Source organism: Neoarius graeffei, chromosome 2, assembly GCF_027579695.1.
Source record: "Neoarius graeffei isolate fNeoGra1 chromosome 2, fNeoGra1.pri, whole genome shotgun sequence".
Lineage (NCBI taxonomy): Eukaryota > Metazoa > Chordata > Actinopteri > Siluriformes > Ariidae > Neoarius > Neoarius graeffei.
This window is the reverse complement of record NC_083570.1, coordinates 21,251,756-21,271,512: the sequence shown is the minus strand read 5'-3', so window position 1 is coordinate 21,271,512 and position 19,757 is coordinate 21,251,756. Positions and strand designations below refer to the sequence as shown.

The 19,757-nt window shown below is 41.9% G+C and overlaps 1 protein-coding gene across 1 annotated transcript in view; it reads left to right on the top strand.

Moving 5' to 3' along the window:
- The window catches only part of LOC132869117 (cilia- and flagella-associated protein 57-like), a 65,667-nt gene that overhangs the window by 28,080 nt on the left and 17,830 nt on the right, over positions 1-19,757 (top strand). Inside the window, exons 18-19 of the mRNA XM_060902467.1 lie at positions 11-118; positions 5,914-6,033. Of these exons, the coding sequence (XP_060758450.1) occupies positions 11-118; positions 5,914-6,033 (228 nt within the window). The remainder of the gene's footprint in view (positions 1-10; positions 119-5,913; positions 6,034-19,757) is intronic.

Sequence of the window (19,757 nt, the reverse complement as noted above, 5' to 3'; positions counted from 1 at the left end):
TTTCTTTTAGCTCAAGGCTGAGGTAGAGGAGATGAACAGCAAGAACAAGGAGACCATATATGACCTGAATCAGGAGCTGAAAATGAAGGAAAAAGAACTGTGCACAGTGAGGAAGAAGGTTTGTTTCACCAAAGTATGCTTTGTTTATGATTAATAATCATTACTTAGATCATTTCTTATAGTTCTTTGTAACATGCAACGAGTGATAGGACACAAATGTGTAAACTAAATGTGGTAATGATAGGACTTTTCCAGTAATCGTAGTCACAGTACACAGCAAGGGTAAAATGAAAGGCAAAGGGCTGAATTACAACCCCGATTCCAAAAAAGTTGGGACAAAGTACAAATTGTAAATAAGAAAGGAATGCAATGATGTGGAAGTTTCAAAATTCCATATTTTATTCAGAATAGAACATGGATGACATACAGTGGTGCTTGAAAGTTTGTGAACCCTTTAGAATGTTCTATATTTCTGCATAAATATGACTGAAAACATCATCAGATTTTCACACAAGTCCTAAAAGTAGATAAAGAGAACCCAGTTAAACAAATGAGGCAAAAATATTATACTTGGTCATTTATTTATTGAGGAAAATGATCCAATATTACATATCTGTGAGTGGCAAAAGTATGTGAACCTTTGCTTTCAGTATCTGGTGTGACCCCCTTGTGCAGCAATAACTGCAACTAAACTTTTGCGGTAACTGTTGATCAGTCCTGCACACCAGCTTGGAGGAATTTTAGCCCGTTCCTCCATACAGAACAGCTTCAACTCTGGGATGTTGGTGGGTTTCCTCACATGAACTGCTTGCTTCAGGTCCTTCCACAATATTTTGATTGGATTAAGGTCAGGACTTTGACTTGGCCATTCCAAAACATTAACTTTATTCTTCTTTAACCATTCTTTGGTAGAACGACTTGTGTGCTTAGGGTCATTGTCTTGCTGCATGACCCACCTTCTCTTGAGATTCAGTTCATGGACAGATGTCCTGACATTTTCCTTTAGAATTCGCTGGTATAATTCGGAATTCATTGTTCCATCAATGATGGCAAGCCGTCCTGGCCCAGATGCAGCAAAACAGGCCCAAACCATGATACTACCACCACCATGTTTCACAGATGGCATAAGGTTCTTATGCTGGAATGCAGTGTTTTTCCTTTCTCCAAACATAATGCTTCTCATTTAAACCAAAAAGTTCTATTTTGGTCTCATCTGTACACAAAACATATTTTCAATAGCCTTCTGGCTTGTCCACGTGATCTTTAGCAAACTACAGACGAGCAGCAATGTTCTTTTTGGAGAGCAGTGACTTTCTCCTTGCAACCCTGCCTGCCATGCACACCATTGTTGTTCAGTGTTCTCCTGATGGTGGACTCATGAACATTAACATTAGCCAATGTGAGAGAGGCCTTCAGTTGCTTAGAAGTTACCCTGGGGTCCTTTGTGACCTTGCCGACTATTACACGCCTTGCTCTTGGAGTGATCTTTGTTGGTCGACCACTCCTGGGGAGGGTAACAATTGTCTTGAATTTCCTCCATTTGTTCACAATGTGTCTGACTGTGGATGGGTGGAGTCCAAACTCTTTAGAGATGGTTTTGTAACCTTTTCCAGCCTGATGAGCATCAACAACACTTTTTCTGAGGTCCTCAGAAATCTCCTTTGTTCGTGGCATGATACACTTCCACAAACATATGTTGTGAAGATCAGATGTTGATAGATCCCTGTTCTTTAAATAAAACAGGGTGCCCACTCACACCTGATTGTCATCCCACTGATTGAAAACACCTGACTCTAATTTCACCTTCAAATTAACTGCTAATCCTAGGGGTTCACATACTTTTGCCACTCACAAATATGTAATATTGGATCATTTTCCTCAATAAATAAATGACCAAGTATAATATTTTTGTCTCATTTGTTTAACTGGGTTCTCTTTATCTACTTTTAGGACTTGTGTGGAAATCTGATGATGTTTTAGGTCATATTTATGCAGAAATATAGAAAATTCTAAAGGGTTCACAAACTTTCAAGCACCACTGTGTCAAATGTTTAAACTGAGAAAATGTATCATTTAGAGAGAAAAATTAGGTGATTTTAAATTTCATGACAACAACACATCTCAAAAAAGTTGGGACAAGGCCATGTTTACCCCTGTGAGACATCCCCTTTTCTCTTTACAACAGTCTGTAAACGTCTGGGGACTGAGGAGACAAGTTGCTCAAGTTTAGGGATAGGAATGTTAACCCATTCTTGTCTAATGTAGGATTCTAGTTGCTCAACTGTCTTAGGTCTTTTTTGTCATATCTTCCATTTTATGATGCGCCAAATGTTTTCTATGGGTGAAAGATCTGGACTGCAGGCTGGCCAGTTCAGTACCCGGACCCTTCTTCTACGCAGCCATGATGCTGTAATTGATACAGTATGTGTTTTGGCATTGTCATGTTGGAAAATGCAAGGTCTTCCCTGAAAGAGACATCATCTGGATGGGAGCATATGTTGCTCTAGAACCTGGATATACCTTTCAGCATTGATGGTGTCTTTCCAGATGTGTAAGCTGCCCATGCCACACACACTAATGCAACCCCATACCATCAGAGATGCAGGCTTCTGAACTGAGCGCTGATAACAACTTGGGTCGTCCTTCTCCTCTTTAGTCCGAATGACACGGCGTCCCTGATTTCCCTAAAGAACTTCAAATTTTGATTCATCTGACCACAGAACAGTTTTCACTTTGCCACAGTCCATTTTAAATGAGCCTTGGCCCAGAGAAGACGTCTGCGCTTCTGGATCATGTTTAGATATGGCTTCTTCTTTGAACTATAGGGTTTTATCTGGCAACGGCGGATGGCACGGTGAATTGTGTTCACAGATAATGTTCTCTGGAAATATTCCTGAGCCCATTTTGTGATTTCCAATACAGAAGCATGCCTGTATGTGATGCAGTGCCGTCCAAGGGCCCGAAGATCACGGGCACCCAGTATGGTTTTCCGGCCTTGACCCTTACACACAGAGATTCTTCCAGATTCTCTGAACCTTTTAATGATATTATGCACTGTAGATGGTGATATGTTCAAACTCTTTGCAATTTTACACTGTCGAACTCCTTTCTGATATTGCTCCACGATTTGTCGGCGCAGAATTAGGGGGACTGGTGATCCTCTTCCCATCTTTACTTCTGAGAGCCGCTGCCACTCCAAGATGCTCTTTTTATACCCAGTCATGTTAATGACCTATTGCCAATTGACCTAATGAGTTGCAATTTGGTCCTCCAGCTGTTCCTTTTTTGTACCTTTAACTTTTCCAGCCTCTTATTGCCCCTGTCCCAACTTTTTTGAGATGTGTTGCTGTCATGAAATTTCAAATGAGCCAATATTTGGCATGAAGTTTCAAAATGTCTCACTTTCGACATTTGATATGTTGTCTATGTTCTATTGTGAATACAATATCAGTTTTTGAGATTTGTAAATTATTGCATTCCATTTTTATTTACAATTTGTACTTTGTCCCAACTTTTTTGGAATCAGGGTTGTACAATAATGGTGCGTTCAAACCAAAAGTGGTGAGAAACAACTGGAAGTCTTTCATTTTCTATGTGAGCCAGTGTCTCTCAGCGGCAAGCAGTGGCATGACCATTAGCGGTGCATCTTTGGCGGTGGGATCATAAGAATAAAGTTGAAGTCCAGCCATCACAGATCATTCGCTAAAATCGGACTACTTTAAATTTTGGTTTGATTCAAACCGTTCCCAAGTACCATGTAGGAGAGAGTAATTAATAATTGTGGTGACGGGTTTCCCCATTCAGCAGAAAATCACTAATGTGTACCAAATGTGTCTCATTGTGAGCCAAAAATTGACCATGTCCTTTCCAGCAGAAACTTATGGTATACCGCCACAAATTATGTCTAATATATACCTGTAAAATTTCTCATTAATCTTCAACGGCAAAAAATTTACATACATTCAAGTTACGGCACTATCAGGGGCCTACGGACACTACATTTTGCCATGTTACTTTGTACATGTGATACATGCTTTTCATGTTCTGATTAACTAACAATATTCAGGTCTACAATTTTTAAAAGCAATACTATCCCAATACTTTGTTTCAACTCTCGGCATTTGGTGTTTTGAACTGTAATTAAATCTTCCAAATATCATGAAGAAAGTTCCTTGTGTATTTGTTTCTGTGTCAAATACAGAGAAAATGAATGATTTTTCCTGATTACTTCAATAAGTTGCCTATAGCTTTTTATGTAATTGACTCTTTGTATGAGATAACGTGGGGCCTACGGACACTATAGGTGGGCTACGGACACTACGAGTGAGTTCATTGTCCTGCATTTTGTAATTCAGCAAGACATTCCAATACTATATAGACATATTGTGTTGTTACTAAAGACCCTTCATAGTTATTGTACTGAGCTCATTGTATGTCTCTCAGCATTGTGTACGGGGGACCTACGGACACTACGGAGATTTTTGTCATTTTGACATGCCATTTGAATCATACCTCAGTAGTATTAGGAAATTATATTGCGAACATGTTTGGCTTTTTTCCCATCTGGATACTTTGTAGATGAGAAATTCATTATAAACCAGATATTAAATGCAAATTTGACATGGGCTTGATAAATTTGACAGAAAATATCTCAGTAGTAAATGTCATACTGCAGACATTTCATGCATGGTTCAACAAGATGTATATTTTGCAACAAAATGGTGTACTTCAGCCTGAAAGATGATACACTAGCACAAACAGTGCATCCAATAAGTTGAAATCATATTATGTTACAATACAGAAAATGTACAACTTTCCTCATTGAAAAAATGAGACCAAAAAAATCCATGAAATTGTAGCAATTTTGACCCACGTTCATTGCCATCAAATTTTTATTATTGCAGATATCAATGTACGGTTTTCGACATCTGACAGTCCTTGCGGTACTTTATCTGAAAACACTCAAACACTACAGTTATTCTGTTTTTATAATTCTGAAATGTATGCATAACATTGTTGAACATGAAATGGATCACATTAGTGATTTTCTGCTGATTATTTATAATCTGTCCCTGCTTGCATACAGGGACATCAATAAAATATGACTTCGCACTTATTATCAACACAAATCACACCACCCAAATGGCTTTTAATTAGTTTATATGGTTAGTTTCATTTCAGGTATTTTCTGATCAAATGTGTAATCATAATTGTTCATTATTTGCCTTCATTGATCAGTTCTCTACCTTTACATTTAAAAGATTTCATGAGGTTAATTATACTCGACTTGTGGTACGTCTGCACAAAAATACCGGTTGACATGTCTGTTTGCTTTGTGGCCCTTTGAAATAAAGTTTGCAATACCAAACAATGAACTTATAGCTGCCTATGTCATCTACGTCATAGAGCGTCCACGAATGTCGACAGTATCATTAGTAGGGCAGCCAGATCACATTTTGACACTTTCGCCACTTTCGGGCTGAATGCATCATAACGCTTTGCAGACATACAATGAAATAAAAGGGTATAAATAGAATACGTTATCACAGGCTAACATGAAATACGTGTACCACAGTAGGAAAGCAAACCATTCACAGGATGGGGTGGGGACAGAACCAAAGCATAAAAAAGAGCACATGGTAATCATTGTTCATTTTGGGCAAATAAGTGACAATGCCTCACAGTGACAGTTTAAAAAAGTAATACCTGCAACCAAAGTCAAATATACACGACTTGGAACTGCACAACAGTTCCTATATAACTGGGTTTTGTCAATATCTTAATTGAATGACTTGCTGTTCCAGTACCATGATTTACATAGCATGTAGTTATTATTCATATTACTGGTGATATGGATAATAAGCATTACATTTTAACCAACAGTGCCATTGTTTGTAATGTCTGTTTCTTCAGGTCAAAAATATGGAGATTTTCATGCAGGGGATAAAGGCTGACATCCAAACATGTGCAAGCTACATCTTGTATCCGCACGTTCTGAGGGAAAACTTCATGAAATTTAAACTTCATAACCCTGTGAGATTAACACACACAGACACACAACTCCTATATAATACCTTTTCTACTACATAAATACTATATGGGTTGTTTTACAATCAGGGTACGCAAGCTAAAAATCACATTTAACACTTATTATCTTCAATATCAAAAGGCTTGACTAAATAAACTTGGTTGTTTATTGTAGCCCTGTGATAGCTCTATTTACCATGCAAAAAAAAATTTGGTGATAACGTTATTTTTGGTGAATGTATGGCAATATATGTCATATTTAGCAAAATTACTTGTGTCATTTAGAAAAAGTGCTTTTTTGACCACAGGTAGCTCCAAAAGGGATGCACTTAAATCATTCTTTATACCATAAAACAAATATTTGGTTCCATATCATTGGAAACATAGTTAAGTTTTAATGTTGAATGCCAGTAAGTTTTCAGACTATTTTGATCAAATTAGTATGTAATTGTGTCAAAAAAATGTCCTCTCCGAGACAGCTAATTTTTCAATATAAAATAACACATCTAAAATGATTATTTTCATCCTAAAATGTGGTCAAGATATTGGGACAAATATTAGAGACAACTAACACAAAGCTTACAGCCTTATATTTAAAAGCACTATGGAAGTAGTGGATTCTGAATTGTCAAAAAAAAAAAAAATGCCCTCTCCGAGAATCACTTCATTTGTTTCTCCCAGCCCTGCTTAAAGCGACACTTAATCTTGTTATAATACAAACTATTACACATGCCTATCTGTTCTTTAACTTGTCCTTCACTTAAAAACTGGTACAAGAACCAGTTTGAATCAATTTGAATTTTGGACCCATGTGACACAAACTTTGTACCCTGATTGTAAAACAACCCATATACAAATCTAATTTCCAGAAAAGTTGGGATATTGTCCAAAATGCAATAAAAATAAAAAATGTGATTTGTTAATTCACATGAACCTTTTATTTAATGGACAAAAATAGAAAGAAAAGATTTGATAGTTGTACTGACCAACTTAATCATAGTTGTAAATATATATATGAGATTAGAATTTGATGCCTGCAACACACTCAAAAAAATTGAGACAGGCATTATTACCATTGTGTTACATTACCTTTCCTTTTCATAACACTTTTTAATCGGATGGGAACTGAGGATACTAATTTTTGCAGTTTTGCAATTGGAATTTTTATCCATTCTTGCTTGATACAAGTCTTTAGCTACTCAACAGTCTGTGGTCACCACTGCCTGATCCTCTTCATGATGCACCATACAATCTAAATAAGAGCCAAATCTTATTTAGTTTGCTGATGACATGACTGTGGTGGGTCTCATCAGTAAGAACGAGGAGTCGGCATATAGAAAAGAGGTCCAACGGCTATCGGACTGGTGCAGAGTCAACAACCTGTCTCTGAACGTGGACAAAACAAAAAAAAAGTGGTGGTTGTTGACTTCAGAACACGGAGTGACCACTCTCTGCTGTACATCGACGGCTCACTCGTGGAGAATGTCAAGATCACCAAATTCCTTGGTGTTCATCTAGCGGAGAACCTCACCTGGTCCCTCAACACCAGCTCCATAGCCAAGAAAGCCCAGCAGTGTCTCTACTTCCTTCGTAGGCTGAGGAAAACCCATCACCCATCCTCATTATATTCTCAGAGGGATTATTGAGAGCATTCTGAGTAGCTGCATCACGGTCTGGTTTGGGAACTGCACTGTCTTGGATCGCAATACCCTACAGCAGATAGTGAGGACAGCTAAGAAAATTATTGGAGTCTCTCTTCCCTCCATCACAGACATTTACACCACACACTGCATCTAGAAAGCTACTAGCATTGTGGCCGACCCCACACACTCTTCACACAATCTCTTCACCCTCCTACCATCTGGAAGAAGGTAACAAAGCATTCGGGCCTTCACAGCCAGACTCTGCAACAGTTTCTTTCCACATGCCACCAGACTTCACAATTCTGAGGGACTGGACTGAAACACACAGACTGTTAATCACACCACTCACACTGCAATCTTTGAACAATGGACAATAATGCACTATTGCTTTACAATGTTTACAATGTCTATCTCACACACACACACAGTTTACATTTATTCCCTTTTCATATACTACCTCAATATGCACACTCAACTCTACACTTTATGTTGTTTGTGTAGTTTATTGTCTGCAATGTTTGCACTCATTGCACGCTTGCACTTTATGCTGTTATTTGTAGTCCTGTGATGTTTGTTTAATGTAGCGCCATGGTCCTGGAGAAAGATTTCATTTTAATTGTGTACAGTACCAACTGTATATGGTTGAAATGACAAATAGAAATCCTTGACCTTGATCTCAACTGGCAGCAGGCCAGTCAACTATATGTACTCTGTGTCTACGAAGCCACGCTGCTGTAGCCCATGCAGAATGAGGCCTGGCATTGTCCTGTTGAAATAAGCATGGCCTTCCTGGGAAGACACGTCGCCTCGATAGCAACATATGTCTCTCTAAAATCCCAATATACATCTCAATGATATCTTCAAACACATGCAAATCACCCGTACCGTGGGCACAGATGCATCCCCATACCCTTACAGATACTAGATTTTGGACTTTTCCTTTTGAACAAACTGTTCATGTTCACGAACTGGTCATGTTCACCTTTGGTACGGAGAACTCGATGTCTAGTTTCCCAAAAAACAAGCTGAAATGTGGACTCAGCTGACCACAGCACACGTTTCCACTGTCTTTCAGTCCATATGAGATGAGTTCAAGCCCAGAGAAATCAGCGACGTTTCTGCATAGAATTGACCAATGGCTTCCTCCTCGTGCAATAGAGTTTCAGGCTGCATTTCTGGATGCAGCAGTGGACTGTGTTAAGTGACAGTTTTCCAAAGTACTCCCAAGTCCATGTCGCTATATTTGTCACATGAGCATGACGGTTTCTGAGGCATTGCCGCCTGAGGGCGCGAAGGTCACGCACATTCACCGGTGGTTTCCAACCTTGCCCTTTATGCACTGAGAAGTCTCTGAATTCCCTGAATCCTGAGCCTTTGGTGCATGCTCCTTTTATATCCAATCATGTTACCAATAGAGGCTTCTCACCGCCATGTGACCCCATAGCAATGGTAACTACGCTGCCATGACAGGAGGCACGCTTGTAGTGTTTCATTCAGATGAGTTAGTTGTTATTGATCAGTATGGGAAGGTTTTGCTGCATTTTTGGATGTGCAAAATGTTTCATTCTGAACAAAACAAAGACAGATCAGATTTTTTAAATTTACCAAAAGCAATTCATCATCAGGGGAAAAACTAAAGAAATTTCTAAACATAGAAGGGAAAATGGAAAAAAAAATTAATCGGGACTCAGTGTTGAATGGAGAGGTCAAAAACTTGATGGTATGCTCACGTCATTTCCACAAAAGTAAGAATTGAAAAAAATTAATATTAAAAAGTGCATTTACATTTGGGGATCCTTCAGAACACGTTGTGTGTGTGCTTGGGACCCAGTCATTATGGGAGACACCTGATGCTGATCTGATAACAATCAGCATGCGCTGTAAGGACAGTGAGGCTTTTCGAAGTATTATTATCACTGTCACGTTTTGACCTCACTGTTCAACACAGGGCCCCACTGAATGTTTTTCTTCATTCCTTCTATGTTTAGAAATTTCTCTATTTTTTCCCCCTGATGATTAATTACTTTTGGTAAATTAAAAAATCCGATGTCTTTGTTTCGCTCAAAATGATTTTCACATCCAAAAACACAGCAAAACCTTCCCATACTGACCAATAACATCTAACTTGTCTGAACAAAGCACTACAAGTGTACCACCTGTCATGGCGGCGTAGATACCATTGCTATGAGGTCACGTGATGGTGCAAAGCCTCTATTAACCTTCTTATTGTGGAATCTTCCAAAATGGTGTTACTTGAATATCCTATAAACTTTTCAGTCTTATATTGCCTCTGTCTCAACTTTTTTTGAGTGTGCTGCAGGCATCAAAATCTAATGTTATTGGACCCTCATTGGACTCTTCTCTGATGAGGAGGAGTCTGCCTACAGGGGGGAGATTGACCATCTGGGGTCCTAGTGCAGGCAGAACAGCTTGGAACTCAATGCTCTAAAGACAGTGGAGATGATTGTGGACTTCAGGAGTAGCTCTGCCACACCCTCCTCCATCACCTTGTTTGACTCCCCAGTAACCTCTGTGGAGTATTTCCACTTCTTGGGCACTATAAATCACCCAGGACCTTAAGTGGGAGACGTATACCTGTTCTCTCACCAAGAAAGCACAGCAGAGGATGTACTTCCTGCGGCAGTTGAAGAAGTTCGATCTGCCAGAGACAATGATGGTGCACTTTTACACCACCATCATTGAGTCCATCCTCACCTCCTCCATCACCATCTGCTATGCTGCAGCCACTGCCAGGGACACGGGCTGACTACAGCGCATCATCCGCTCTGCTAAGAGGACAATTGGCTGAAACTTTCCATCTCTTCAGGACCTGTACGAGTCCAGGAGCTTGAGGAGAGCAAAAAGGATTGTGGCCGACTCCTCTCACTCTGGACACAAACTTTTCAAACCACTCCCCTCTGGTAGGAGGTTACGGTCCATTAGAACCAAAACCTCATGCCATAAGGCCAGCTTTTTCCCCAGTGCAGCTGGCCAATTCAGTAAGGTCAGAGACCCCCACTGACTCTGACCTCACACTTCCAATCTGTGACATTAATGCACTTTGTCTCTGAACTGCAATTTTTGCACATTTCAAGGCCATGTCATACCTCTCCATTCTGTGAACCTTTACTGCACATTGCAGCTCATGCTGTACAGCTTAGTTATTGACTTAGCCCACGACATGCATTCTCTTCCTTTCACACACTCATGTCTCTTCTCCATCTTCATGATCATCATCATCATATGACCTATTTTTGCACATTCCAGACAGACTGTATAGCTCGGACTCCAAAAACTCATACACATACCCCTTAAATATTTTCACTTTTCAAATTTGTATATTTCAGATTCTTCTATTTCTTATTCTATGTGTATAGCTACTTTTTGTCTTTGCTAAATTCTTCTATCTTAACTGTTCAAGCACTAATCACCAAAGCAAATTCCTTGCATGTGAGAACGTGCTTGGCAATGAAATTGATTCTGATTCACAAAATAGAATTTTTCTTTGAAATTTTTTCAGCTAAATAATGGTTCATGTGAATTAACAAATCACAGATTTTTTTTAAAATTGAATTTTGGAAAATATCCCAAGTTTTCTGTAAACAGGGTTTGATTATGTATATGTTTTTGTGTGTAACATACAGTGCTGTGCAAAAGTATTCATCCCCCATGGTGTTTGTCCTGTTTTGTTGCATTACAAGCTGGAATTAAAATGGATTTTTGGGGGGTTAGCACCATTTGATTTACACAGTATGCCTACCACTTTAAAGGTGCACATTTTTTTTTATTGGGACACAAACAATAATTAAGATGAAAAAACAGAAATCTGGAGTGTGCATAGGTATTCACCCCCTTCCGTATGAAACCTCTAAATAAGAATTGGTTCAACCAATTCACTTCATAAGTAACATAATTAGTTGATTAAGATCCATCTGTGTGCAATGAAAGTGTCACATGGTCTGTCACATGATGTCTCTATAAATCAACCTGTTCTGGAAGGACCCTGACTCTGCAACACTACTCAGCAAGCAACATGAGAACCAAGTAGCACTCCAAACAGGTCAGAGATAAAATTTTGGAGAAGTATAGATCAGGGTTGGGTTATAAAAAATATCCCAAAATTTGAATATCCCATGAGGCACCATTAAATCCATTAGAGCAAAATGGAAAGAACATGGCACCACTACAAACCTGACAAGAGAAGGCCACCCACCAAAACTCACAGATCGGGCAAGGAGGGCATTAATCAGAGATACAACAAAGACACCAAAAATAACACTGAAGGAGCTGCCAAGATCCACAGTGGAGATGGGAATATCTGTCCATAGGACCACTTTAAGCTGTACACCCCACAGAGTGGGGCTTTATGGAAGAGTGGCCAGAAAAAAAAGCCATTGCTGAAGAAAACATGTTTGGAGTTTGCCCAACAGCATGTGGCAGACTCCCCAAACATATGGAAGAAGATTCTCTGGTCAAATGAGACAAAAATTGAACTTTTTGGCCATCATGGGAAATGCCATGTGTGGTGCAAACCCAACACCCTGAGAACAACATCCCTACAATGAAGCATGGTGGTGGCAGCATCATGCTGTGGGGATGTTTTTCATCTGCAGGGACAGGAAAGCTGGTCAGGACTGAAGGAAAGATGGATGGCACTAAATGCAGGGCAATTCTGGAGGAAAACCTGTTTGAGTCAGCCAGAGATTTCAGAATAGGAGGAAGGTTCACGGTCCAGCAGGACAATGACCCTAAACATACTGCTAAAGCTACACTGGAGTGGTTTAAAGGGAAACATTTAAATGTCTTGGAATGGCCTAGTCAAAGCCCAGACCTCAATCAATCCAATTGAGAATCTGTGGCATAACTTGAAGATTGCTGTACACCAACGCAACCCATTTAACTTGAAGGAGTTGGGGCAGTTTTGCCTTGAGGAATGGGCAAAATTCTCAGTGGTTAGATATGCTAAGCTAATAGAGACATACCCCAAGAGACTTGCAGCTGTAATTGTAGCAAAAGGTGGCTCTACAAAGTATTGACTTTAAGGGGAGTGAATATGCACACTCCAGATTTCTTTTTTTTTTTTTCAAATTAATTAATTTTTTGTCACAATACAAAAACAATGTGCACCTTTAAAGTGGTAGGCATGTTGTGTAAATCAAATGGTGCTAAACCCCCCCAAAAAATCCATTTTAATACCAGCTTGTAATGCGACAAAACAGGACAAACACTAAGGGGGATGAATACTTTTGCAAGGCACTGTATATATTATGTGTAACACACACACAGACACACACACAGTACACATACAGTGTTCCAGCTAGCTTTCCAAGAGGGCAGGGTGTCAATGATTATCGTGGCCAATTTTCCGTGCATCTTGGGCAATTTTGTACACATCACTATAGACAAAGAATCTGTCATCCCAAATTAGCCATACTGGGCAACTATGCAAGGAAGATTACCTTTGTGAAATAATGTAAGCAAATCTGAAACGATAGTTAAACAGCTTAATGCAATGCTTCATAGAATATATATATGGAGAGAGCGAGCATATTACACAATCACACAACGATATGAAGTTTATTTTTGAGTGGTGACTGTATATGAAATACTTTTCAAAACGAGAATATAAACTTCATATCTTCAAGCCAACATGTGATTTTCTTATATTCCAAAGACACGAGTGTTTTCCTGGAAAACACACCACTCGTATTTTTAATATGAACTACATCTAGGACACTGAGAACGACAATCGTGCCATATTTTTCAATATCCTCACTCGTGAGGATATCGATGAATTGTTTTGATAAATTTGCATACTTTGTTTGTGAATGTCTCCACAATAAAAAGAAAATCACACATTGGCTAGTTAAAATTAAAATTAAATGGTGGCAATGCAATTGCAATTAGCCTCGACCAGGTCTAATGCTAGTTAATACTACTACTAATAGTGATGCTAATAACATTAATCAATAATTCATATTTGTCTGAGATATTAATGTTCGATTGAACCTAGTCTAACATGTTAATATCAATGTTAACTTTAGTGACTCGATTTTCGATCGTGCTATATTTAGAGTCTTGATCCATCAGTCCTAACTTTTTGATTGACTTGTTTTAGTCCTACAACTTTTGATTGACTTACATTCTGGCAAACAGAGATGCTCAGTTCTCTGAGCCCCTTGTAGGCCTCACTGCATTTTAGGTTTGTGTTTATCTTGTTTCACTGACTTGTTATTGTAATATACTAGTATATATATATATATATATATATATATATATATATATATATATATATATATATATATATACGCTGCTTGCGTCGCATTCTCGGCATAAGTTGGACGGATCACCGAACCAATACAAGCGTTCTAGAGGAAGCCAACTGCTCAAGCGTAGAGGCCATGGTAGTTCAAAACCAACTCCGCTGGTCAGGGCATGTTCTTAGAATGGACAGCTCGCGCTTACCAAAGCAAATCCTCTATGGTGAGCTTAGCTCTGGAGAAAGATCAGTTGGAGGGCAAAGGAAGCGATTCAAAGACAACCTCAAGGCCAACTTGAAAGCCTGTAAGATCAATCCAGATAACTGGGAGGAACTTGCCTCTGACCGCACGAAGTGGAGGGGGCAAAATACATGAGGGTGTTGCCTCCTTTGAGTCTGCCAGATGCGACCGTTGTGAGGAGAAGCGCCAAAACCGCAAGGCCCGTGAAAGGGCTCCTCCCTCAACGACCACTTCTTTCACGTGCCCGGCCTGTCGACAGTTGTGTGCGTCCCGCATCGGCCTTGTGAACCACCTGAGGACTCACAAATGATGACCAACGGGCAATCATACTCACAATGCGAGGGATTCCTGATGATATAAATATGAAAACAAAAAAAGTAGCAAAAACTCCTGAAACTAATTTTGTTAGTGACCTGGATGCACACGTGCATCAGGAAATCCCGCCAAAGCTACAGGGTCTCAAGAGTATTATTTTTTCCACCAGCATATCATCTTGGAAATTTGTGGAGAAAAAAAGAAACTATTGTGAATATTTTCTGTAAAATGTGTTAGAAAATAATCCCATATTATTTTTTACAAAGTAAAATAAAAATAAGTGCTGGATAAAAACCCATCTGTAATAGACCCTGAGTGTGGGTGGAACACTGAAGGACAGGGAGGCAGGTAGTGGTACTAAATTCCAAGTTTATTTCTGCAACTAGCTTTTCAGCTTTCAAGTGTGAGTGACACACAGGCACACACAACACGCACACTCTAATGCTCCGGTCAGGAGAACTGTCTCCTCTCAGCTCTCTCCCTCCTTATCAGTCCTCAGCCATCACTGCGAAACACACACACACACACACACACACACACACACACACACACACACACACACACACACACCATCAATTAAACACAGGTGTGATTATTTTCCCACTCACCTTCCCTGGCCTCACTCTCCATGCACAAAACAGAGCTTGACAATGCCATAAAGCCCCACTGCCTGCAGCTGACTCCCCCCAATGGGAAAGATAATCTGCCCCCAGCCTGTGGATCACCTCGAATTTGAAAGGCCGGGGGTCTAGATACCAACAGGTGATCTGTGCGTTGGTATCTTTCATGCAGTGGAGCCACTGCACCTGGGTGTGATCTGAGCAGAGGGTGAAAGGGCGCCCCAGGAATACTGGAGCGAGAGAACCACCCACTTAATGGCCAAACATTCCTTTTCGATGGTGCTGTACTTCGTCTCTCACATAGAGATCTTGCAGCTAATATACAGCATTGGGCACTCCTCCCCCATCTGGGACAGAACCACCCCCAGCCCTGTGTCCAATGTGTCTGTCTGTAAAATAAAGGGGAGAGAGAAGTCAGGGGAGTGGAACAGTGGCCCCCACACAGTGCAACCTTTACCTTGGTGAAAGCCTGTTGGCACTGCTCCATCCACTGGACCAGATCTGGCACCCCCTTTTTAGTGAGATCAGTCAGTGGGCTGGTGATGTCCGAATAGTCAGGCACAAACCTATGATAGTAGCCAGCCAGCCCCAGGAACTGTCTCACCCCTTTTTTGGTCTTGGGCCTCGGGCAGGTCGCAATGGCTGTGGTCTTGTCAATTTGGAGACGTACCTGCCCATGACCTAAGTGGAAGCCCAGATACAGTATTTTCACCCGTCCAGTCGCACACTTGTTTGGGTTAGCCATAAGCCCCGCATGTCTCAATGAATCTAGGACTGCCCTGAGTTGTTTTATGTGCCATGGCTAATCATTGCTATATATAATGATATCATCCATGTAGGCCATGGCATAGGTGGCACATGGGCAGAGGATTTTGTCCATGACCCACTGGAACGTCGCTGGGGCCCTGAATAACCCAAACGGAAGAGTGACAAATTGATGTAAGCCGAACAGGATGGAAAAAGCCATTTTCTCTCTGGATAGAGGAGTCAAAGGGATCTGCCAATATCCCTTGGTTAGATCCAGTGTCAAGTAAAAACGAACCACATCTAACCGATAAATGTGAGGCATTGGATATGAGTTCAATTTAGACACCGCATTTACCTTTCTGTAGTCCGCACAGAACCGGACTGACCCATAGGTCTTGGGGACCAAGACCACCGGGCTGTTCCCGTCACTGTGTGACTCGATACTTCCCATCTCGAGCATGGCCTTGAGTTCATCCCGAACCACAGTTTTCTTGTGTTTGAGTAAGCGGTAGACACAGCTCCGCACCACCACCCCTGGGGGTGTCTCAAAATGGTGTTCTATGAGGTAAGTGCGACTGGGAAGGGGTGAGAACATGTCAGAAAACTCCACTTGCAATTTGGTAACCTCAGCGAGTTGGGACGGCATGAGGTGGTCTCCACAGGGGACCGGGGTAGGTTGAGCGGTTACTTTTGTTTTTATCTCTGGCCCTAGCTCCACCCTCTTCTGAACTACTGATGCCAACACCACGGGGACCCCCTTGTTCCATTGTTTAAACAGATTGAGGTGGTATATCTGCAGTGGCCCGCCCCTATCCATTTGCTTCATCTCATACTCGATGTCCCCAATTCGCTATGTGACCTCAAAGGGCCCTTGCCACTTCGCGAGTAATTTTGAGTTCAATGTAAGTAATAATATGAGCACTTTATCTCCCAGTGTGAATTCCCAAAGCTACACACCCCTGTTGTATAGCCAGGCCTGATGTTATTGCACCTGCTGCAAATTCTCCTGGGTTAGGTGACTGTGTGTGTGGAGTTCTAGCAGGGGGGTCAAGAATGTACTGAATTTTGTTTTTACTCTTAGAAGGTCTCTCCTTCCAGTTTTCTTGCAGCATGTCTAGGATGCTGCTAGACTGATGCCCATATAATAACTTGAACAGGGAAAACTTTGTTGAGGCTTGTGGAACCTCTCATACTACAAACAACAGAGGCTCAAGCCATGTATCCCAATTCCATGTGTCTTTACTTACAAACTTATGAATTAAGTTCTTAAGGGTTTGGTTAAACTGTTCGACAAAGCCGTCTGTGATAAACGCTGGTGCGGATTGATTTAACTCCCAGTAACTTGTAGAGTTCATGAAGGTTGCTTGACATAAACATAATACCCTGATCAGTGAGGATTTCTTTCGGAATCCTGACTCAGGAGATCATTTTAAACAGTGCCTCTGCGATGCTGCATGCTGAAATGTTACGCAGTGGCACTGCTTCTGAGTATCATGGTCCACCAGAACTAAAATAAAGTGATGCCCTTGTGCAGACTGGTCTAATAGCCCAATGAGATCCATTCCAGTTCTTTCGAAGGGGATCTCAATCAGAGGAAGAGGGTGCAATGGTGCCTTTGGCATGGCCACCAGATTCCCCAGCTGGCATTTGTGGCATGCCGCACACCACCTACAGACATCCCTGCAAATGTCTGGCCAATAGAAATGCACCATTAGACTGGCTCGTATCTTATTCTGCCCAAGGTGTCTGGCCATATGGTTAAAGTGAGCCACATGGAATACGAGTTCCCTACGGCTCTTTGGGACTAACATTTGGGTCATTTTTTCATGGATTTGAGTATCCTGCATTGCTCTGTACAACCTATCTTTGATTACAGTGAAGTACAGGCAGGAGAGTGCTGCATTTGGCTGGAGGGTTTGACCATTGACTACTCTCACCTAGTCAAAAGCATGATGCAGAGTCTTGTCTCGTGCTTGCCCCAAAGGGAAATCCTCAAGGGAATTCCTAAAAGAGAGGGGAGGAGAGGGGCACTCCGCCCTTCCCGTGTTATGATGCAGGGCTGATGTGGATGGCTCTGAGATGGCTTACCCAGACAATGCTATGTTAGGATCCCCCTGTGATGCGCTACTCCAGGACCCACCCATCACTACTCACTCCATTAAATACTTAAACCGCAGCCAATCTGTTCCCAGAATTAGTGGGTGAGTGAGGCGTGGGCTAACCCCTGCCTCTACATGATGCTTTGTTCCCTGAAATTGGATGTGAACAGACACCAGTAGATATTCATTAACATCCCCGTGCACACACAAAACCTTCACCAATTGTGTTGTCTCCAGTGCCTCATGCTGAATCAAGCTTTGGTGAATGGAGGTCTGATTACAGCATAAATCCACCAATGCGTGATAGATATCTCCTTGAATACTCATCAGTATGCGATACACTCTGGCTCAATCAAGGGCGGTCTCTGGCGCATCAGGGATCTGGACCACAGCCCCCACCTCCATGGCATGGCACTGGTCCTGGAAATGCCCAGGCTCCCTGCAGCGCCAGCATACCGGCCCAGGTTTCACCTCTGCACCAGTGGCTCAGGGATCACTCACCTGAGTGGGAGAAAACACAGAAACATAAGGGGAAGGAGGGACGGGGACACCATGGGCTTGGGCTTGTTGAGTAGGCTGCACATGGGTTGACCCCCACTTCTGTGGTATGGGGAGGGGACGGGAAGAGGAGGCAGCAAGGGAGGGAGAGAGAGAGAGAGAGAGAGAAGAGGCAGGATGTCTGCCTACCGCTGGAACTGCTGCCAGGTGGTCCTCTGCCAGTGCGATTGCTCTGTCTAGCAATGCCGGGCAGTGGCACTGGACCCACTCTGCTGTCAATGATTCATGGCAGCCAAGTGATGAACTGTTCCAGTGCTACTGCGTCGATGATTCCCTCAGCATTGCGGTCTTCCACCCTCAGCCACCACTGGCAGGCATCCTGGAGCTGTTGGCCAAATGCAAATAGCTGGCCGACCTCCAGAGTCAGTGCACGGAAGTGCTGGCGATGTTGCTCAAGGGTGTGGCTGATGCGTTGCAGAATGCCTTGCTTTAGGTCAGCATAGTCCAGTCTGTTGTCTGGTTAGGAACAGTAGTAGGCAAGCTGCTCGCTGCTTGACTGACCACCCCCATGCCTCCACGGCTTGGTCAAAGAGGGCCAGGAAGGTCTCTGGGTCATGATGAGGCCCCATCTTTATTAGGTGATGTGGAAAAGTATAATAGTCCTGAGTGTGAGTGGAACAGCACAGGCAGGCAGGTAGTGGTATTTAATTCCACATTGGGTGGCATGGTGGTGTAGTGATTAGCACCGTTGCGGCACAGCAAGAAGGTTCTGAGTTCAAGCCCAGTGGCTGATGGGGGCCTTTCTGTATGGAGTTTGCGCTGTAGCGTACGATAGCTGCCCACTGCTCTAGGTATGTTTGTGTGCTCATTGCTCACTTGTCTGTGTGCATGCGTCACTGCTTCAGATGGGTTAAATGCAGAGGACGAATTTCACTGTGCTTGAGTGTGCATGTGATAAATAAAGGCTTCTTCTGTTTATTCCTGCAACTCGCTTTTCAGCTTTCAAGTGTGAGTGACACACACACACACACACAGTTAAACACAGGTGTGATCTTTTTGCCACTCACCTTCCCTGGCCTCGCTCTCCATTCACAAACTGGCGCTTGACCACGCCCCTGTTGCCACACCATCTATCTTATATAAATAATGATACAAATTTTGTTGTCTGGTGGTCAAGTGTTTTATGAGCAGGGCACATATAAATTTGGGCATAGCGTTGGTATTTGAGAGCAGAGCGTGGCACCCTGGTAAAATAAACTAGCTGGAACACACACACACAGCCTAGTACTATACTTGTACCTGACTGAG